An 18366-nucleotide genomic window follows, 5' to 3' on the forward strand; every position below is an offset into this window, starting at 1 on the left:
AGATAAAGAGTTTTTTGAATTCTTTTTTTTTTTTTTTTTTTTAATTTTTTTTTTTCAACGTTTATTTATTTTTGGGACAGAGAGAGACAGAGCATGAACGGGGGAGGGACAGAGAGAGAGGGAGACACAGAATCGGAAACAGGCTCCAGGCTCCGAGCCATCAGCCCAGAGCCTGACGCGGGGCTCGAACTCACGGACCGCGAGATCGTGACCTGGCTGAAGTCGGACGCTTAACCGACTGCGCCACCCAGGCGCCCCGAGTTTTTTGAATTCTTAAAGACATTTGTGTCTCTTTTTCTCCCCAACCTTCCCCAAATTCTCTTCAGAGTTGCACTCCCTTTGGCAGAATGAGGAGCGGGCAGCCACAGTCACCAAGAAGACTTATGAGATCTGGCATCGGCGACATGACTACTGGCTGCTGGCTGGCATCATAAAGTATCCTTTGCCTGAGTCTGGGCTGAGGTTCTTGGTGAAGGTTTCTGAAGATCCATGTTTGAGGTTCTTTCCTTGTTTTGTTTTTCCTGAGCAATTTTCCAATAGCCATGGCTATGCCCGGTGGCAGGACATCCAGAATGACCCACGCTATGCCATCCTCAATGAACCTTTCAAGGGTGAAATGAATCGTGGCAATTTCTTAGAGATCAAGAATAAGTTTCTAGCCCGAAGGTTCAAGGTGAGCAGGATGGGGAGGAATGAAATGTTGAAGTGACAGCTTTTATTTTTATTTTATTTTATTTTATTATTTATTTATTTTGGGGAGAGGAGGAGGGGCAAAGAGAGGGAGAGAGAATCCCAAATAGGCTCTGCACTCTCAGAGACCAGACGTGGGGCTTGATCTCACAAACTGAGATCATGACCTGAGCTGAAATCAAGAGTTGAATGCTTAACCAGCTGAACCACCCAGGTGCCCTGAAATGACAGCCTTTACAGTGCAGAAGGGACTACAAAGGAGGTAGTCTATTCATGCAGCCATGCTGTTTATTGTGTTTTCCTGTGTATGTTACTTAACTTTTTATATTGTGAAAGGCTTTGTTCCCAAGTATCTTAAATATTAGAAATATGGGGGCACCTGGGTGACTCAGTCGGAAAAGCATGCAACTCTTGATTTTGGGGTTGTGAGTTCAAGCCCCACAAATACAGAGATAACTTAAATAAAAAGTTAAAAAAAAAAAAAGCAAAAAAATTAAGACCTAGAGACTCGAAAGTTAACCAGCTCTTCAAGGGCTGAAGATGACTGTGCCTAATAAATGACACAGACAGAATGGCACCTGGCTAACTCAGTAGGGCATGCAACTCTTGATCTCAGGGTCATGAGTTTAAGCCCCACTTTGGGCATGGAGCCTAATTAAATACATACATACCAATAAATGACACAGACATGCAGTGGATATGTTGGGGGAACACTATAGGTTGGAGTGTGCAGGAAAGATACAGAGATGGGACTGAATTGGATCTTTGAAGAGGGAGGGCTGTCAGTGGGCTAGTGGTACTTTTATCTGCATCTGAGAGCACCTGTGTGGATAAGGGGTGGGGTGGATGCAAAGAGGAGATGCAAAGGTAGAGCTTCATTCTCAGAATCACTAGAGTTAGTAAACCCAGGGCTGAAGAGAGTCTCAGTCTAGAATTCAGCAAACGTACATTGAGGGCACTTTTGTGCAGACCATCAAAATGGGATACCATGAAGACAAGATATGGGGATTTTAAGCTGACTGTAACTGGGGGGTAAGAAATGTACACTAATCTTCAAACATGTGCCAAGCGACGAGTGGCACAGGGATACAAAGATAAGGCATGGTGCCTATTCTCAAGGAACTTTTGGTTTAAGGTAGAGGCAAATGTGTGATAAAATGAATGCCACTCTGTGTATTGGGAGGGATTCATATGGAAGTTCTCCAGGGAAAATTAGGGAGCCAGAAGAGAGCTCCCAAATGGCTTTGTGGAGAAGCTGGTATTGGAATTAAGTTTTGATTAATGTAATAGAGATGACTGGATAGAAACGGAAGGCTGTTTGAACCAACGGGATTAGGTAGGGCAGAGACCTAGAGGCAGCAGAGCTTATGGTGTTTGCAAACAGCAAGTAGTCCAGTCGGGCTGTAGAGAACACTTGTTTGGGTGATGGTGGGAGGTAGGTTGGAGAGATAGGTAAGGGTTAGAGGTCAGTAGGTGCATTTTTTGGCACCAGATAAGAGTTTGGACTTGACCCTATAGTTAGTTAATGGGCAGGCATTGAAGGATTGTGAAGAGTTTTGATATGACCAAGGAAAATGGAAACAGCATTCATGAGATTATAGAACTGCTGTACAGTCATGAGGTAGTAAAAGGCTGGGCTGTGGTGCTGGTTGTAGAAAATGAAAAGGATAAGATAAAGGAAACAAAATACCAAATAATTGATAGGATTTACTGGTTTATTGTAGGGTCAGCAAACCTTTTCTATTAAAGGGCTTGATAGTAACTATTTCAGGCTTTGTGGGACGTACATGTTGCAAATACTCTCGTAGTGTGCAAGTAGCCACAGGTGATAAACGAGTAAGTACAAATGTGTTCCCATAAAACTGTATTTATTGATGCCAAAATTTGACCTTCATATAATTTTTATGAAGTGTCACAAACTGTTGATTTTTTTCTAGCCATTTAAAAATGTAAAAAACCGGGGCACCTGGCTGGCTCAGTCGGTAGAGTGTGCAACTCTTGACCTTGAGGTTATAAGTTTGAGCCCTATGATGGGTGTGAAGATTACGTAGAAAAACAAGCTGTTTTTTTAAAAATGTAAAAAAACCATTCTTAGCTCTTGAGCCATACAAAAACAGCCAATGCGCCAGATATTGGCCATAGGCCATAGTTTTCTGACTCTTGACTGATTGGATTTGAGATACAAACTAAAGTTTTGAGCCTGAGTCACCAAGAAAAATGATCATTGGCAGATCAGGGAAGTATGAAGAGGGAGCAGTTTGTAGAGTTAAACTTTAGAAAAAGTCCTAGTGTCCTCCCACTACCCTCATCACCATAAACAAGTGGGATCAGAGTGATCAACCACATGAGTGGGATCAGAAAGCTCAGTGCTTGAAATGTAGGTTCAAAAAGCATCATTTGCACAGAGATGCTGGCTGAACTGGGAAAGGAGAAATCACTTAAGGGAGTGCGTTAAAAGAATAGCAAGCCAAGGGCTGGCCCTGGAGAAAGCTCATAGTATGGGACAGGAAGAGGCAGTTGGTGAAGGAGACAGGATCTGTAGATTGAAAGTAGATGCTTGGTCTGTCTGGGGATAGATTATTCTGCTTGATGAAGCATGTCCTGTGGAAGAAACAACAGCCCATTATTCTCATACTGTCCTATTTCCTGACCCCTAATGGCTTTATTGTTTTTAAGAACCAGTGGATGGATACTTGAGCAAATTAAGTCTTATAACTTCTGAAACAGCATTCTGTCCCTCGGAATATATTGCAAAGAACCTTTTACGTAGCTCCATCAGGTGACGTGTAAGTGTTCATTGCAGCATAATTTTTGGTGGTGGGGCCTGTAGGCAACCTAGATGTTCAGCTGGGACACTGGGAGTGTGCATAGGTAAAATGCGGGTTCACATCATTAAGCGTTCTAAGCAACAGAAGAAACAAAATATATGTGATAGAACAACATAAATTGAACAAATTAAAAAGATCTGAAGTGGGGAAAGGAAGAAAAAGCTTTTTATGTGTACAGAACAACATTTTGTTAAATTAGAAGTATGCACATGAACCAATATTCAGTCTTCAAAAACACCAAAAACCACTCAGTAAGTATATTATAAGCGTTGCCTATTGGGGAAGGAAAGGGAATGGAAATGAGATATGGAGACAAAAGAAAATAAAATAATTTTAAAAAGTAAAAGAACTTAAGTGATATGATGTGGTAAGCATATCCATAGAAGGGACTATCATGCAACCACTAAAAAGCATCTTTTGTCAGGGGCGCCTGGGTGGCTCAGTTGGTTAAGCATCCGACTTCAGCTCAGGTCATGATCTCATGGTTAGTGAGTTCAAGCCCCACATCAGGCTCTGTGCTGATGGCTCAGAGCCTGGAGCCTGTTTCGGATTCTGTGTCTCCCTCTCTGCCCCTCCCCTGCTCCTGCTCTGTCTTTCTCTCTCTCAAAAAATAAATAAATGTTAAAAAATTTAAAAAAAAAAAAAGCATTTTTTTGTCAAGAGCAGTTAATAATAAAGGAAGGTTTTTCCTGTGGAATTTTGAGTGAAGCCATGATGTAGATCTATAGAGAGAGAGTGATCTCTGGTACATAAAAAATATATACGCAAAGAAAAACCAACACATGTTAACAGTATCTTTAGGAGGTGCAATTACTTACAATCTTAATTTTTTATACGATCTACTTTCTAAATTGAAACTATCATTTTTGTATAAGCAAATCAATAAAGGGCAAGGAGTTTTAAAAACATGGACTTTCAAATGGGGATTAAAAAAAGCAAAAGCAATGTGATGTTGAGCTGCTTGTGTGTGGGGGGGAGCCGTCTGTAAGGTTCTTTATAGGTTCTGAGAAGCCTGTCAAAAATCAGCAGAGTAAATATCAGTCCAACCCCCATCCCCTCTTTATCCTTCTCTAGCTCTTAGAACAAGCCCTGGTGATTGAGGAACAGCTGCGCCGGGCAGCTTACCTGAACATGTCCGAGGACCCTTCTCACCCTTCCATGGCCCTAAACACCCGCTTTGCTGAGGTGGAGTGTTTGGCGGAGAGTCATCAGCACCTGTCTAAGGAGTCAATGGCAGGAAACAAGCCAGCCAATGCAGTCCTGCACAAAGGTAGCCAGTGGCTCCCCTGCCTCCTGCTGACTCGGTCTCCTTCCTCCTCCCGAATACATAGTTACTCCTTGTTTCCAAAACTTTCAGAGTCCCTTTGGCTAGGATCTTTGCCTTCTTCCTTGAAAAGCTAATATCGGGGCGCCTGGGTGGCGCAGTCGGTTAAGCGTCCGACTTCAGCCAGGTCACGATCTCGCGGTCCTTGAGTTCGAGCCCCGCGTCGGGCTCTGGGCTGATGGCTCGGAGCCTGGAGCCTGTTTCCGATTCTGTGTCTCCCTCTCTCTCTGACCCTCCCCCGTTCATGCTCTGTCTCTCTCTGTCCCAAAAAATAAATGAAAAACGTTGAAAAAAAAAATTAAAAAAAAAAAAGAAAAGCTAATATCTTAGAGGCAATCAAGGACAGTGGTTCTTTGCCTCTTTTAACTCCATATATTCAAGTTCTTGGAGGTGGAAAGCAAAGCAGAATAATAGAGTATCGTCTGAGATAATTTAGAGGTGACTTCAGGTGATTTAAGATCCAGTTAGATTCTAGATCCCTTTCAACATTTCGTTTCTAACTAAAGTTCAAACATGGGGGGTGGTGTGGAGGGTGAAATGAGGGAAAAAAGGCTGTTACAAAGGAAGGAGGAGATAGCTCCAAAAGCTGGAGAGGGAAGATGATGAAAAAAGGAAACAACAGGAATAAGCTTCTCTCATGGAGGGAGAATACAGACGAGACAATATGGAGCAAAGTGCATTGAGGGCTAAGTGGCATAAAAAAACATAGCATCATGGACAGTTGGAAGTGGAATATAAGAAGTAGTAACTTGGGTATGGTGGAGGCCAGTCAGGTGACTGACTGACGGACCATACTCCAGCACATCAGTCACTTGGATCACTGAGAAGTAACAGAGGGGCCTGGTTCACCGTGCTAAGAAGGATCTCAGTCTTGACTACCACAGCTCACCACCTGTTTCCCCCCCGCACCCCCACCCCATGCAGTTCTGAAACAGCTAGAAGAACTGCTGAGTGACATGAAAGCTGATGTGACTCGACTCCCAGCTACTATAGCCCGAATTCCCCCAGTTGCTGTGAGGCTACAGATGTCAGAGCGTAACATTCTCAGCCGCCTGGCAAACCGAGCACCCGAACCTACTCCACAGCAGGTAGAGTGTTTTCTTCTGGCCAGCTGTTCCAGCAGAGCCAGTCTGGAACTTGTAATATTGCTCTCCTGGTTGGGGGGTGCAGGGGCTTACCGGTGAGTTCCCTTGGGATCAGGTAGATTCCTATGGTTTGGAATTCTGACTCCCTTGGCTCTCTTTCCTGTAGGTAGCCCAGCAGCAGTGAAGATCCGGATCGATGATACCACCTCCACCGCTGAGCAGTGACCTTCCTCACTTTCCCTTGCCCAGCTTCTCCCCTGGGGCCTGAGAGACCCTCTCCTTCCTTCTGCCCCATCTTCCACATTGTAAAGGAACAGCCCCCAGTGCACTGGGGAAGGGGAGGGAGTGAGGGGCGGTGGTGCCCTTCCTGCTGGAGAGACATGCAGCAGTAGCGCCGGCGCCATCTGCAGGGAGCTGGCGGGCTGGCCTTCTGGGCCCTGGCTTCTCCCCACCGTAACGCCTGTTACACAGAAACTCTTGTGGGTTCCCGCCAGGCTTGAAGAAAACGATCTGAATTTCTTCCTCCTTTTGGTTTTATTTTGTTGGTTTATTTTGTGTTTTCTTTTCTCCTTTTTTGGGGGTATTCAGAGTGGGCCGGGCCCCTGGGCGAGACACAGCTACCTCTGTTGGCATCTTTTTAATACCAGGAACCCAGCGGCTCCAGCCACTGAGCAGCTAGAATGAAATAAAGTGGAAAAAAAAAAAAAAAAGAACCAAAAGCATAAAAAACCACAGCAAATTTCTTGATGAAAATTGAAAATAAAAGTTTCCTTGTATTTTAGTGCTCTGGTTCAGTGTGGGTGTAGGTGCAGGTGGATGAGTGTGTATGACAGGAGCTCTGGGAAATGTGTATTTGAAACCTAAGGGGGTCACCTTGTGTTCTGATATTCTTTAGAAGAGCCATGTTCTGTGTGCATGTGCCTTATGTGGTGGGGATCAAGGATGACTGCCACCTGGAAAATGCGAGGCTCCAAAACCATACTTGGGTTCATACCCTATACTACTGATTCATGGCTTTGTGACCTGAGGGAGTTAACTTACCTGGGCTGTAGATTTCTCGTATAAAATAAAGATATCTTCTTCATAGAGTTGTGAAGATAAAAATAGTAAAGTGCTTGGAAATGTTTTTAACAGCTAAGCACCCCCTTAGTGTTTATTTGGAGGAAGGCTGTAATTTTTTCTTGTTAACTTCTGTGAAATTAGGACACAAGAAATCTTCCTCTAGCCTCTAGAGGTGAACCCAGGCAGAGGCGAACCTTACTTAACGGGCTGAGCGGGGGTTTTGGGGGCCGAAGAAGCGGGTCTCCTAATCAAAGGGCTGGGAGGTGAGAAGCATGCGATTCCTTGGTCTTGAGACGATGGTAGGGCGGAGGAGGGCCGAAGTCTCACGCCCTGGTTGGAGGAGCGGCGGCGTGGAGGTACCAGTTTTTCCCACTGATACCTGCAATGAGGCAAGAGGCCAACCCTTTGCGGACGGGGGTGGGGTGTGTGGGGCGGAGGGGGGGTTGAAAAGGGTTCCGTCCGCATTGCTTTCTCCGCTCCCGGGAAGTGAAGTGGAAGCGGTCCACCTGCGAATTTCCTCCGGCGGTGCTGCCGCCAGCCCCGCGCGCGTTCCCAGGGGGAGCGTTTGTTCTGGGTTCTGCGACCGGAAGAGGCGGGGCTACGAGGCGGGCGCGCTCTGTGCGCCTGCGTGAAACATTTCCGTAGCGTGTGGTGTCCGACCCTAGTCTCAGAGTGCACGTGGAGTGCCGAGCCGCTTATCCAGGGGCCTCTCGGGCTTGGACCCTATTTCAAGTGAGCCAAGGCTTCGGGTGGGTGTGGAGGAAGTTGGGGAAGGGTGACTGCACTGACTCAGACTGGGGCGTCGGGAGGGGGACGTAGTACAAATGGTGTGGGACCCAAGGGCCGGGTCCAGCATAAAATGGAGGTTTTGTCATGCCATTAGGGGCTGTTGGGAGTGCTGAGTCGAGATTCGAGGCGATGTCCTTTCCCAGTCTAATATGCTAAGTATGCGGTCTCCGTTTGCCTTTCCAATACGCGCGACTCTACCTTCTCCCATTTTTCTTTTCCCCAGTACTATGGGGCGCAAGTTGGACCCTGCAAAGGAGAAGCGCGGGCCAGGCCGTAAGGCCCGGAAACAGAAGGGTGCTGAGACCGAACTAGCCAGATTCTTGCCTGCAGGTAAGGGTTAGGCCTGGCCTCCTCCCCTCACCTCCTCCCTTCTCCAGTTCTTTAGGTTTTGCTCCATTTTTTCATCTATATCACATCCCCTTCTGTTTTTAGTCTCTGTAGTTACTGTTCAAGTAGAATTTTCTTTGAGCTGAGTTACCGAATTTAGACAGTTTCTAGAGAAACTAGAGTATATTGTGTGAGTTATTAGAAAGTAGGTATGAATCAAACACTGTCCTTAGCACTTACAGAAGACGTAGCAGGGACTGAAGCACCCATGCAAGGGGGGGTCCAGTTTAACATTGAAGGAATTTAGACGACCTACACAGTTAGAGTTTAAAAAGATTTTAAGCTGGGGACACCTGGATGACTCAGTCAGTTAAGAGTCCGGCTCTTGATCTCAGCCCAGGTCTTGATCTCCAGTCATGATCTCACAGTTTGAGGGATCGAGCCCCTTGTAGGGCTCTGTACAGCGCAGAGCCTGCTTGGGATTCTTTCTCTCTCTTCTCTATGCCTCTCTTTCTCTGTCTGCACCTGCCCTGCTTGTGCTCACTCAAAACAAATAAATGTTAAAAAAAAAAAAAAAAAAAAAAGATTGTAAGCTGGGTTTTGGAAGATGGTTGACATGTTAGTAAGTGGAAGTTGAGAAGAAAGCCGACTGGTCACCATCAACCAGTTGTGTTGTGGAGGACATGGCTATGGCAAGGCACAGATCTGATTCCCACATGGTGAATAGTCTGCTGCATGGAAGGCTGGGGTGGGAGAGAAGAATGCACAGGTAGTTTGTGTTGGGCATTTAGAGAAAACAGTGCAGATTATTGAGGTATTAGAAAGTGCTAGGCACTATACTGAAGCTTTTGGATACATGATCTCGCCTCATTCATCTCATTCTCTTAGCGCCCTGTGAGAGAGGCATTGTTAAGGAGATGAAAACTGAGAGATTAAGTAATTTGGTCATGTAAATGACAGGGCTGAAATTTAAACTTTCTATTTCTTGGAGAACCTACGAAACAATCACCTACAAAGGTAAAATCTGTGGTTGGTTACTGAGTAAATTGAGAGGAAAGGAAAGGAGAAGACAAGACCGTTTTGTTACATAACTTCGTCCATTTCTTACAGACTTAGCAGTGTTTCAAATGGTGGAGCTTCTACAGGTCTTTCAACTCCTTCGGTCTTCTGTTGGCAGACTTAACGGCGATGGCAGAAGTGGTAGTGTAGGGACCACAGTGCCAGATCTGCACAACTTAGTCTTTGCATCTTGGTTTTGCCACAGAAGGAGCAAGTGTATGTGCCATGCTGGCTTATTTCAGATTGTTTTCACCATTTTCCTGAAGGAGGAATCATAACGGGTCCCATATTTACCAACCCATTACCAACTCAGACCTTTGGTGCGTTTAGCCATGTCTCTGTACACTAGGTCCAAGGCCAGAGAGAAAAGATGAATTTTGAATCTTTTGTTTTCAAGATGGTAGTAATGCTATTGATTGAAATCAGAAGGCTGGAGGGAGGCCCAGTTTGGATTTGGGTGATGCACAACCAGATGGAGATCATCTTTACATCTCTCATCCAACTCTTCCTGGAGGGCTATGAAGCAAGTTACAACCTTCTCCCTTTAATGAGTGAATTAATTTTTTCTTCACTTTTATTTTCTAATGTTCTTTTTTCATTTCCCCTGTGACCTACTGTTTTGCCTCTCTCTCTTTTTTAAATACAGCGGGTGATGAAAGTTCTAAGAGGCTGTCTAGTCGTGCTCGAAAAAGGTGAGTGTGGGTGTCCAGACTTCCATAGACGAAATTGGTACTGTTCATCTTTAGTCACATGATCACGTGATCATACTGATGGAAAGGGTTGTTTGGCGACTGTTGTATTTCTATGGCAGAGTCTAAAGGTGTGTTCTGTTTCCTCCATATATCATTTCAGGGCAGCCAAGAGAAGGTTGGGTTCTGCTGAAGCCCTTGAGATGGCTAAGTTTCCTGGGGCCAAACCATTGCCTGGAAAGTTACCAAAAGGTCAGTGAACATAGGAGCTGTGTGCTACATGAGAAGTTCTCTACGTCCTGGGTAGGGAAGGACTTGTTGAGCATTTCTGGAGTGAAAGGAATAGCCAGAGGACATTTTTAGGGGTAGAAAGTACAGGGTTCATCAGTGTGTGCCTGCCATCAGTCCAGGATTATTCAAACCCTTAGGAGTCTCTGGAGGAGCTGTCCAGACACCTGGTAATAAGGGAGCCCAGTCCTTACTCCATGCTTCTCAAGGCAAGAAGCGTCCAGCACCAACCCATAGCAGTGAGGAGGAAGAGGAGGAAGACGACTCCGAAGAGGATGATGTGGTGAACCAGGGGGGCCTCTGGGGCTCTGAGGACAGTGACGCTGATATGATAGATGACTATGGCGCTGACTCCAACTCAGAGGCCGATGATGAAGGTGAAGAGGTGAGGTTTCTCTCTGTGGGTGTTCAGGAAGGGATCCTTGCCTTTTAGTTTTTCCAGATTCTTTTTTTTTTTTTTTTTTTTTTTTTTACATTTGTTTATTTTTGAGAGACAGAGTGAGACAAAGTGAGAGTAGGGGAGGGGCAGAGAGAGGGAGACATAGAATCTGGAGCAGGCTCTAGGCTCTGAGCTGTTAGCACAGAGCCTAACATGGGGCTCGAACTCATGAACCGCTAGATCATGACCTGAGCTGAAGTCAGACGCTTAACTGACTGAGCCACCCAGGCGCCCCTAGTTTTTCCAAATCCTTGAGAATATCCATCAGTGATGAGGATAAGTGGAGTAAAGGGGTTTTAGCATTCCGCCACTGTTTTCCTGTCATCTGTGTTTTTGCTCAGTGCACATACAAGTATAGAAAAGCTGTAGGATAGAGCATTTTGAAATAGACTGTTCAGTGGTGGTGAGGATATGGTCAGGGGAATCTTTGAATGCCCAATGTGAGGGGAATAGAAATGCATACACATTTTTTATAAAGCATTTGGTATCTGAGAACCTTAGGAGTTTCTTCCTTTTGACCTAGTAATTCCGTTTAAGAAGATGATCCAGAATGTGGACAAAGATTTATTCACATTTATGTAGGGGTTCCTGGCTGGCTCAGTTGGTAGAACATGCAACTGTTGATTTCAGGGTTGTTAGTTTGAGCCCCATGTTGGGTGTAGAGATTACTTAAAAAAAAAAAAAAAAAAAATCTGGGGCGCCTGGGTGGCTCAGTCAGTTGGGCATCCGACTTCGGCTCAGGTCATGATCTCATGGTCCGTGAGTTTGAGCCCCACGTCGGGCTCTGTGCTGACAGCTCAGAGCCTGGAGCCTGTTTCAGATTCTGTGTCTCCCTCTTTCTCTCTCCTCCCCCGCTCATGCTCTTTTCTCAAAAATAAACAAATGTTAAAAAAATAAAAATTAAAAAAAATCTAAAAAAATCTATGTATTACACAATTAGTATATGTTAGGAAAACTCAGGTGATACAGGGTTGTATAGGATGAAAAGAAAGTTCCCATTTGCACTGTTTCTCACAGTCTGCCTTTTCTCTACAGAGTTACTGTTAGGAGATTTGCAGACACCTTGTGGACCTTAATGCCCAAAACTCTGAAAACTGCCAAAATAACCAATATGCTTCAGTAAATTATGGTTCATTTATATACTAAATTAACATTTGGCCATTATGTCTATGAAAATGCTGGTGATCTGTGAATGAATGAAAAAAGGCAGGAAACACATGTGAAAATGCATCACGATTTCAACTATGAAAAATAGTATGTCTGGAAGAAATGTGGCAAAATGGATATCCAAGGACAATTTTTGTCTCTTTTGTATACATATGGGGGTGTATTAACATTCAGAACTTTTAATGGGAAGTGAGTTACACACAAAAGTAGTATGATGAAACTCTATGATCTGTTACTTAGTTTCAACAATGGTTGACATATTCACTTCTATTCACTTCTTTAGCTTTCCTCCTTCCTTCTGAGAGTGTTACATTTGCATTTAGGAAACAAAGTACAGAGATGGGATACTACTTGGGAGGGTGACAGAGCAGGCTTTGCATTACTAGCCCCTGCCTCTTTTTTCAGCTGCTGCCCATTGAGAGGGTTGCCCGGAAGCAAAAGGCCCAGGAAGCTGTTGCTGGGTGAGTTTTGGAAACTCTTAGGATGGAGCCCAGGCAACAGCTGGAATGAAGGAATTGAGGAAGGAGGAGGTGTCTGTTTTCATCTGTGAATCACTGTTTCTGGACCTGTTTGTAGGAGCCAATGGAGTGAGGAGGAGACTGAGGAGGAGGAGGAAGCCGAGGAAGGATCCCCTGAGTCAGGCCCTCAAAAGAATGATGAGACAGATGGAGGCCTGCAGATCAATGTGGATGAGGAGGAGCCCTTTGTGCTGCCCTCTGCTGGGGAGATGGAGCAGGATATCCTTCCAGTGCAGGGTGAGGGATAGGGAGAAGGTGCTTGAGAGAGGGGATTTCCAGGCCCTGGGACATCACCAAACAGTTCCTTAACACGTCCACATGCCCAGGCTCCAGACTTGCAACGAATTCACAAGCGCATCCAAGATATAGTGGCAGTGCTGCGTGATTTTGGGACGCAGCGGGAGGAAGGTAGATCTCGTTCTGAATATCTGCACCGGCTTCAGAAGGATCTGGCCACTTACTACTCCTATGGAGACTTCTTGCTTGGCAAGCTCATGGACCTCTTCCCTCTGTCTGAGGTAATGAATTCTAATCTAAGGCCCCTTTTGCTTTTCTTTTCTTATCTTCTCTGTTTTACCCTGAATGAGGAAGGCAGTCCATCTCCTTGCTCTTTTCTCTTCTGGCTGAGCTCCTTGGCCAGCCTGACTTGCTCCCTGCCATTTTGCTTCCTCAGTTGGTGGAGTTCTTAGAAGCTAATGAGGTACCTCGGCCCATCACACTCAGGACCAATACCTTGAAAACCCGGCGCCGAGACCTGGCTCAGGTGAGGGCTGGATTTTGAGATTTATCTCAGGGAAGTGTTGACTTCTAACCCCAGAGACTCCTCTTTCTCACTCTGAAGGGGGTTGGGGGGCTGGGGTCTTAGTACCTAAGCATTTCTTGTACAGGCATGATCCCAGGAGGCAAACCCAGGCAGGCTTAGTGTCATGCTGGATTTATCTGACTGACTCAGGGCCCAGGACCTCTGTGGAGTGGGAGACTCATCCCTTCAGCCTCTGTTTCTTGTGACAGGGTTAGGACGCTGGCATCAGGGAAAAAGTGCTGCCTCAGAACAAAATGGGAGTTGGCTGCCTTTTAGATCATTGAAGAGTTGGTAAAACTGTCCTGCCCCCAGAAAAAGACATGACACACATGAACAAACAGTATTTTAAACTCATCGTTACCAAGGGTTCAGGGACCCCATGGTAAAGACCACTGTTCTACGGTTAGTGGTGTGGCGTTGTGTGTAGTCTTTCTCCTGGTGCGAAGGTAACCTACCTGATCGTTATCTTTAGTGTGTTGTGATGTTACATTTTTGGATGGCAGGGGTGCCTGAGGCTTTTGGAAAATCAGAGTTCAGTTCCAGGAAACAAAAGGACAGGAGCTGGCAGTCTGCTCCATTGGGCTGGAATTCAGACCTTGAGTTGGAGCCTCAGGCTAAGGGAAAGGACATCATAGGATGGTATGGGAGAGGCCACAGCCAATGAGTCTGTGGTGATTGTATCGTGACTACAGGCTCTGGAAGTGGTGGTGCCACAGGCCTCAGTAGAACCACGTTTTCATATTTCCACCTGTTTTCTGGGTATAGGAACCTACAAGGTCTTAAAATCTTGATTTTATCTTCAGGCGCTAATTAACCGTGGCGTTAACCTGGATCCCCTGGGCAAGTGGTCAAAGACTGGACTGGTGGTATATGATTCTTCGGTGCCCATTGGTAAGTGTTCCCTGCCTGGAAGCCCTTCTGCCCCTGCCCTGGTCCCAGCATGTCACAGATGGGTGTCCTTCCACAGGTGCTACCCCCGAGTACCTGGCTGGGCACTATATGCTTCAAGGAGCCTCGAGTATGTTGCCGGTCATGGCCTTGGCGCCCCAGGAACACGAGCGGATCCTGGACATGTGTTGTGCTCCTGGAGGAAAGACTAGCTACATAGGTATGAGAAGGGAAGGCGGGGTAGGAGCCATTTGGCTTTCTGCTTTTGGAAGTAGTGGGGTTGCTAACTTACTAGTGTGCAAGAAAACCATACACAAGCAATTAGCAGAGCAGTGAGGAGTATAGGCTCTGGAGCCGGCCTGGTCCAGCCCTGTGTGTGCCACTAACTACCCGTATGACCTCAGGCGAGCCCCTGGTCTTCTCTCGTTATCTGTAAAATGGGGTGGTAAGTGTCCTTGGCTTGGGGGTTATATTATGCTTGGGTTGTTAGGATTAAGATACACTGTTAGAAGTCCTCGGTCAAGTGTTCAGCACATAAGTAGTCCTAACCATTTCATTTAGCTGTTAGCACCAAAAAGATGTTCGGTAACAGCGAAAAAAACCACACCAGCAGTCTTGTTCATCTCAGAGTGCAGATTGGGTAGACCCGTACAGTAGACCGTGGGGAGGAGGCTTATTGGGAGTGAAGTTGCCTTGAAGCAGTGAGACTTCACTTACGGGTTCTTGGGCAGGAGGGTGGCCAGTGGGTGTGGAGGCAGAGGAGGTGGCTGGTGAGCACTGTGCCCTCTCTCCCCTCAGCCCAGCTGATGAAGAACACAGGTGTGATTCTTGCCAATGATGCCAATGCTGAGCGGCTCAAGAGCGTCGTGGGTAATCTGCACCGGTTGGGAGTCACTAACACCATCATCAGCCACTACGATGGGCGTCAGTTCCCCAAGGTAGGGTTCCCCTGTGTGTGTCTCTCTTGAGGTCTTCCAGTTCACCTGTCCCCTTCCTGACCTCACGGTATTTAGACTTGCTCCTAGGAAATAATGGTGCGGTACAGGTTGCCAAAACATCTAACTAACCTACCCCTTCTCCCCAGGTGGTGGGGGGCTTTGACCGAGTACTTTTGGATGCACCCTGCAGTGGCACCGGGGTCATCTCCAAAGACCCAGCTGTGAAGACTAACAAGGTGAGGAGTTGGGGGGTGGGGCTAAGGGTGGGAGTGGGGGCCAGGTGAGAGGGCTTGGCTGGGCCTTGCAGAGGTGGAATGGGAGGTGGAGGGGCACCTTGAGCAGTTAGTAGCTCGCCTCTTCTGAGGCTGCCTTTTGAAGTTTTGACACCCTCGTATCGGTCTCTCCTTGGGACAGGATGAGAAGGACATCCTGCGTTGTGCTCACCTTCAGAAGGAGTTGCTCCTGAGTGCTATTGACTCTGTCAATGCCACCTCCAAGACGGGTGGCTACCTTGTCTACTGCACTTGTTCCATCATGGTGAGGCCTTTGTTGTGGCAGAGCAAGAGGGGACAGGGCTAGGGGTCTCTTTGCCCCTTAGAGCTCTCTTCAACTCCAGCTCTGCTTTTCCGTCCATTTTTGTCTCCCCCACATATCCAGGTGGAAGAGAATGAGTGGGTGGTAGACTATGCCCTGAAAAAGAGGAATGTGCGGTTGGTGCCCACAGGTCTAGACTTTGGCCAGGAAGGTTTTACTCGCTTTCGAGAAAGGCGCTTCCACCCCACTCTGCGTTCTACCCGCCGCTTCTATCCTCACACCCACAATATGGATGGTTTCTTTATTGCCAAGTTCAAGAAATTCTCTAATTCTATCCCTCAATCCCAAACAGGTAAGCAGTCTGCTCTTTCTCCCCTTCATCACCCACCACCTTTGCTCTCTCTGCCTTGAAAGAGGCGTGTGACGCAGGGAAGGGAGGTACTTCTGCCTCCCTTACACCAGCCTTTGCGTGCTTGGATGAGAAGCCTCTTTCATTTCAATTAGAATTGTTCCAGAGCCTGGACCCCATTTGAGTGTATGTTAAAGCACACGTACAGATGGGGACTTTTCCCTTGATTCTGCCAAGTCGCTGCAGTCTTTCGGCACTAGATGCACTCCCAGTGCAGTTGTGGTTTCTTTTTCTTCTTGGCCGAGGGGTGCCTTCCTGGTAATAGACCTCTGCTGGTCCAGCACTGTCAGCACCGGGTTGGCACAAGTCTCCTCAGAACTATCAGCAGTTCTCTGAGTCCATCACGTTAATTGCAGCTCTTTTTCTCAGTCATCTTGAGTCTGGCCTGGATCTCAGAGAGAAGGGTGGGGTTTCTGGAACAGGCTTGATGGTGCTGCATGCTGGGATATAACCCAGGTTTAGTTAGAAGAGGGAGAGGCAGGTTTCTTGGACTACAAACTGTGACTTATTGAGTTGATTTTTTTATTTACTTATTTAAGTAACTTCTTAAGTTCAAGCCCAGCATGGGGCTTGAACTCATTACCCTGAGATCAAGAATCATGTGCTCTACTGACTGAGCCAGCCAGGTGCCCTGATTTTTTTTTTTTTTCTTTATAAATAATGTCCCTCACAAAAGTCACATCTGAATGTTAACAGACACCTTAAGAACTAGAACTAGAGAAATTTACTGTAACTTTTTTTTTCACTGTAACTTGAAAAGTACCTATTTAATGTAATTTCTCACTTATGTCTTACTGGCTTGTTTCTGGTTGCTATGTGTGACTTATTTTCTTGTATCTCATCAAAATCCACATGAAAAAAAAAATGGTCTTTGATTTAAAAAGCCCAGTGCTGGGGCGCCTGGGTGGCGCAGTCGGTTAAGCGTCCGACTTCAGCCAGGTCACGATCTCGCGGTCCGTGAGTTCGAGCCCCGCGTCGGGCTCTGGGCTGATGGCTCAGAGCCTGGAGCCTGTTTCCGCTTCTGTGCCTCCCTCTCTCTCTGCCCCTCCCCCGTTCATGCTCTGTCTCTCTCTGTCCCAAAAATAAATAAAAAACGTTGAAAAAAAAAAATAAAAAAATAAAAAAAATAAAAAGCCCAGTGCTTCAGGTATATTCAGGATTTCCCTCCTCCTCAGAGTGCCTTGTTACCTCCTGCCCTCAAGGGGACAGAGCTTCGTTTGAAACCTTTTTGCCTATGGGTGGGGAATGATCCCTTTCTCGTAATTTTTTGATCCTTTTTTCCTTAATACGAGGTTCAAATATGACTTGAGTAAAGGCCAGGTGATGTTAAGTAATACGAATGTAGGTGGTGTGCTCTTAGGCACTATCCCAGCTGTGTGGAACACTTGGCCAACAGTACCCAGGCAGTTTTCTTATCTTAATACCATTTACCTGCTCCACTAATGATGAGGATCCAGTGATGAGGCCCATTTTCTCAAACCATATGCTTAATTTTTAACCAGGAAATTCTGCAGCTTCCACCCCTACAAACCTAGACTTGCCTGAGGTGAAAGATCACATGACCCCCAAGCCTAAGGGCAGCAGCCATCCTGCCAAGAAAGCCAGAGTGGCTGTGAAAGCAAAGCAGCAGTTGCACAAACGGCAACATCCCAAGAAGGCCTCCTTCCAGAAGCAGAATGGCATCTCCAAAGGGACAGACTCAAGTTCGCCTACTGTATCTTGTGACACAAAGTCCCAAGCTTCTTCTAAGCTCCAAGATAGCAGCCAGCCAGCTCAAAAAGCTGAAGTGATCAGGGGACCAAAGGTGCCTAGGAAACTAAAGCAACAGTTAGCTATGCCACAGGCCTCCAAGAAAGTTGCCTTCCGGAAGCAGAATGCTTCCAGGGGCACGGACACGGAAGTGCCAGTGCTATCCCTCTCCAAGACCCAGGCCACTCTCAAGCCTGAGGACTGTGATCAGCCCTTTGGAAACAGCAAAAGGGCTGAGAAGGTAAAGCAGCAATTGCCAGAACAGCCTTTCAAGAAAGCTGCCTTCCGGAAGCAGAATGGCACCCCCAAGGGGCCTGAGACTTCCACTGTGTCCCTTCTCAGTTCCAGCCGGCCCCTACTAGCAAAGAGGAGAAAATCTCAGTCCAGAGGCAGCAGCCATCTGTCGTCTTAGACGAATGGTTGAAAGTAGGCAGGGGTGGTTCATTACTGTTAATCACTGGTTTGGAACTATGGCCTCTGTGAGGTTGGTGTCCCCACTGTGCATATGAAATCTAATACACATTTTATACTCTCTGGCCACTGTGTGTTTTTTGAGGGGACTGGGTCCTGGCTTTGCTGCTTAAGGGTAGGGCTGGGAAGGTGGGACAGGGACCCTCTGAAGAGAGGAAACTGGTATACTGAGAAATCAGTTTCAGGCTCCCAGGTTTCCGTGGTCTCAGGAAGAGTCATGGAGTCAGAGCTTAGGGTAGTTGGACTCCGGGGAGAGGAGGGCAATAGGGATTTAGGGAGGATGGGCATCCTGCCACCAGAACCCAAGGAG

The 18366-nt window shown here is 46.5% G+C and overlaps 2 protein-coding genes across 9 annotated transcripts in view; both read left to right on the plus strand.

The window, feature by feature from the left end:
* CHD4 (chromodomain helicase DNA binding protein 4) overlaps nucleotides 1–6452 on the plus strand; it is a 30698-nt gene extending 24246 nt beyond the window's left edge. For 4 of the 7 annotated variants that reach the window (XM_058743905.1, XM_058743907.1, XM_058743911.1 and 1 more), the window contains exons 36-40: nucleotides 327–435; nucleotides 541–673; nucleotides 4593–4791; nucleotides 5767–5930; nucleotides 6094–6452. In XM_058743905.1, the coding sequence (XP_058599888.1) occupies nucleotides 327–435; nucleotides 541–673; nucleotides 4593–4791; nucleotides 5767–5930; nucleotides 6094–6111 (623 nt within the window). In that variant the 3' untranslated portion in view covers nucleotides 6112–6452. The remainder of the gene's footprint in view (nucleotides 1–326; nucleotides 436–540; nucleotides 674–4592; nucleotides 4792–5766; nucleotides 5931–6093) is intronic. The other 3 variants (XM_058743904.1, XM_058743906.1, XM_058743910.1) reach the window with 1 other exon arrangement.
* A 1135-nt stretch (nucleotides 6453–7587) lies between these two features.
* NOP2 (NOP2 nucleolar protein) lies at nucleotides 7588–18121 on the plus strand. 2 transcript variants are annotated; one of them, XM_058743915.1, is made up of 16 exons: nucleotides 7588–7721; nucleotides 8002–8108; nucleotides 9811–9856; nucleotides 10017–10105; nucleotides 10282–10526; nucleotides 12153–12208; nucleotides 12324–12484; nucleotides 12584–12783; nucleotides 12939–13028; nucleotides 13871–13958; nucleotides 14035–14175; nucleotides 14754–14893; nucleotides 15040–15129; nucleotides 15308–15430; nucleotides 15551–15779; nucleotides 17339–18121. In XM_058743915.1, exons 2-16 carry the CDS (start codon nucleotides 8006–8008, stop codon nucleotides 17995–17997), a joined length of 2460 nt encoding a protein of 819 aa, XP_058599898.1. In that variant the 5' UTR covers nucleotides 7588–7721; nucleotides 8002–8005; the 3' UTR covers nucleotides 17998–18121. The 2 variants fall into 2 exon arrangements, with proteins under 2 accessions (XP_058599898.1, XP_058599899.1); XM_058743916.1 differs by having other exon boundaries at nucleotides 7619–7738.
* The last annotated feature ends 245 nt before the right edge of the window (nucleotides 18122–18366 follow it).

The sequence above is a fragment of the Neofelis nebulosa genome, chromosome 8 (assembly GCF_028018385.1).
Source record: "Neofelis nebulosa isolate mNeoNeb1 chromosome 8, mNeoNeb1.pri, whole genome shotgun sequence".
NCBI classification, from domain to species: domain Eukaryota; kingdom Metazoa; phylum Chordata; class Mammalia; order Carnivora; family Felidae; genus Neofelis; species Neofelis nebulosa.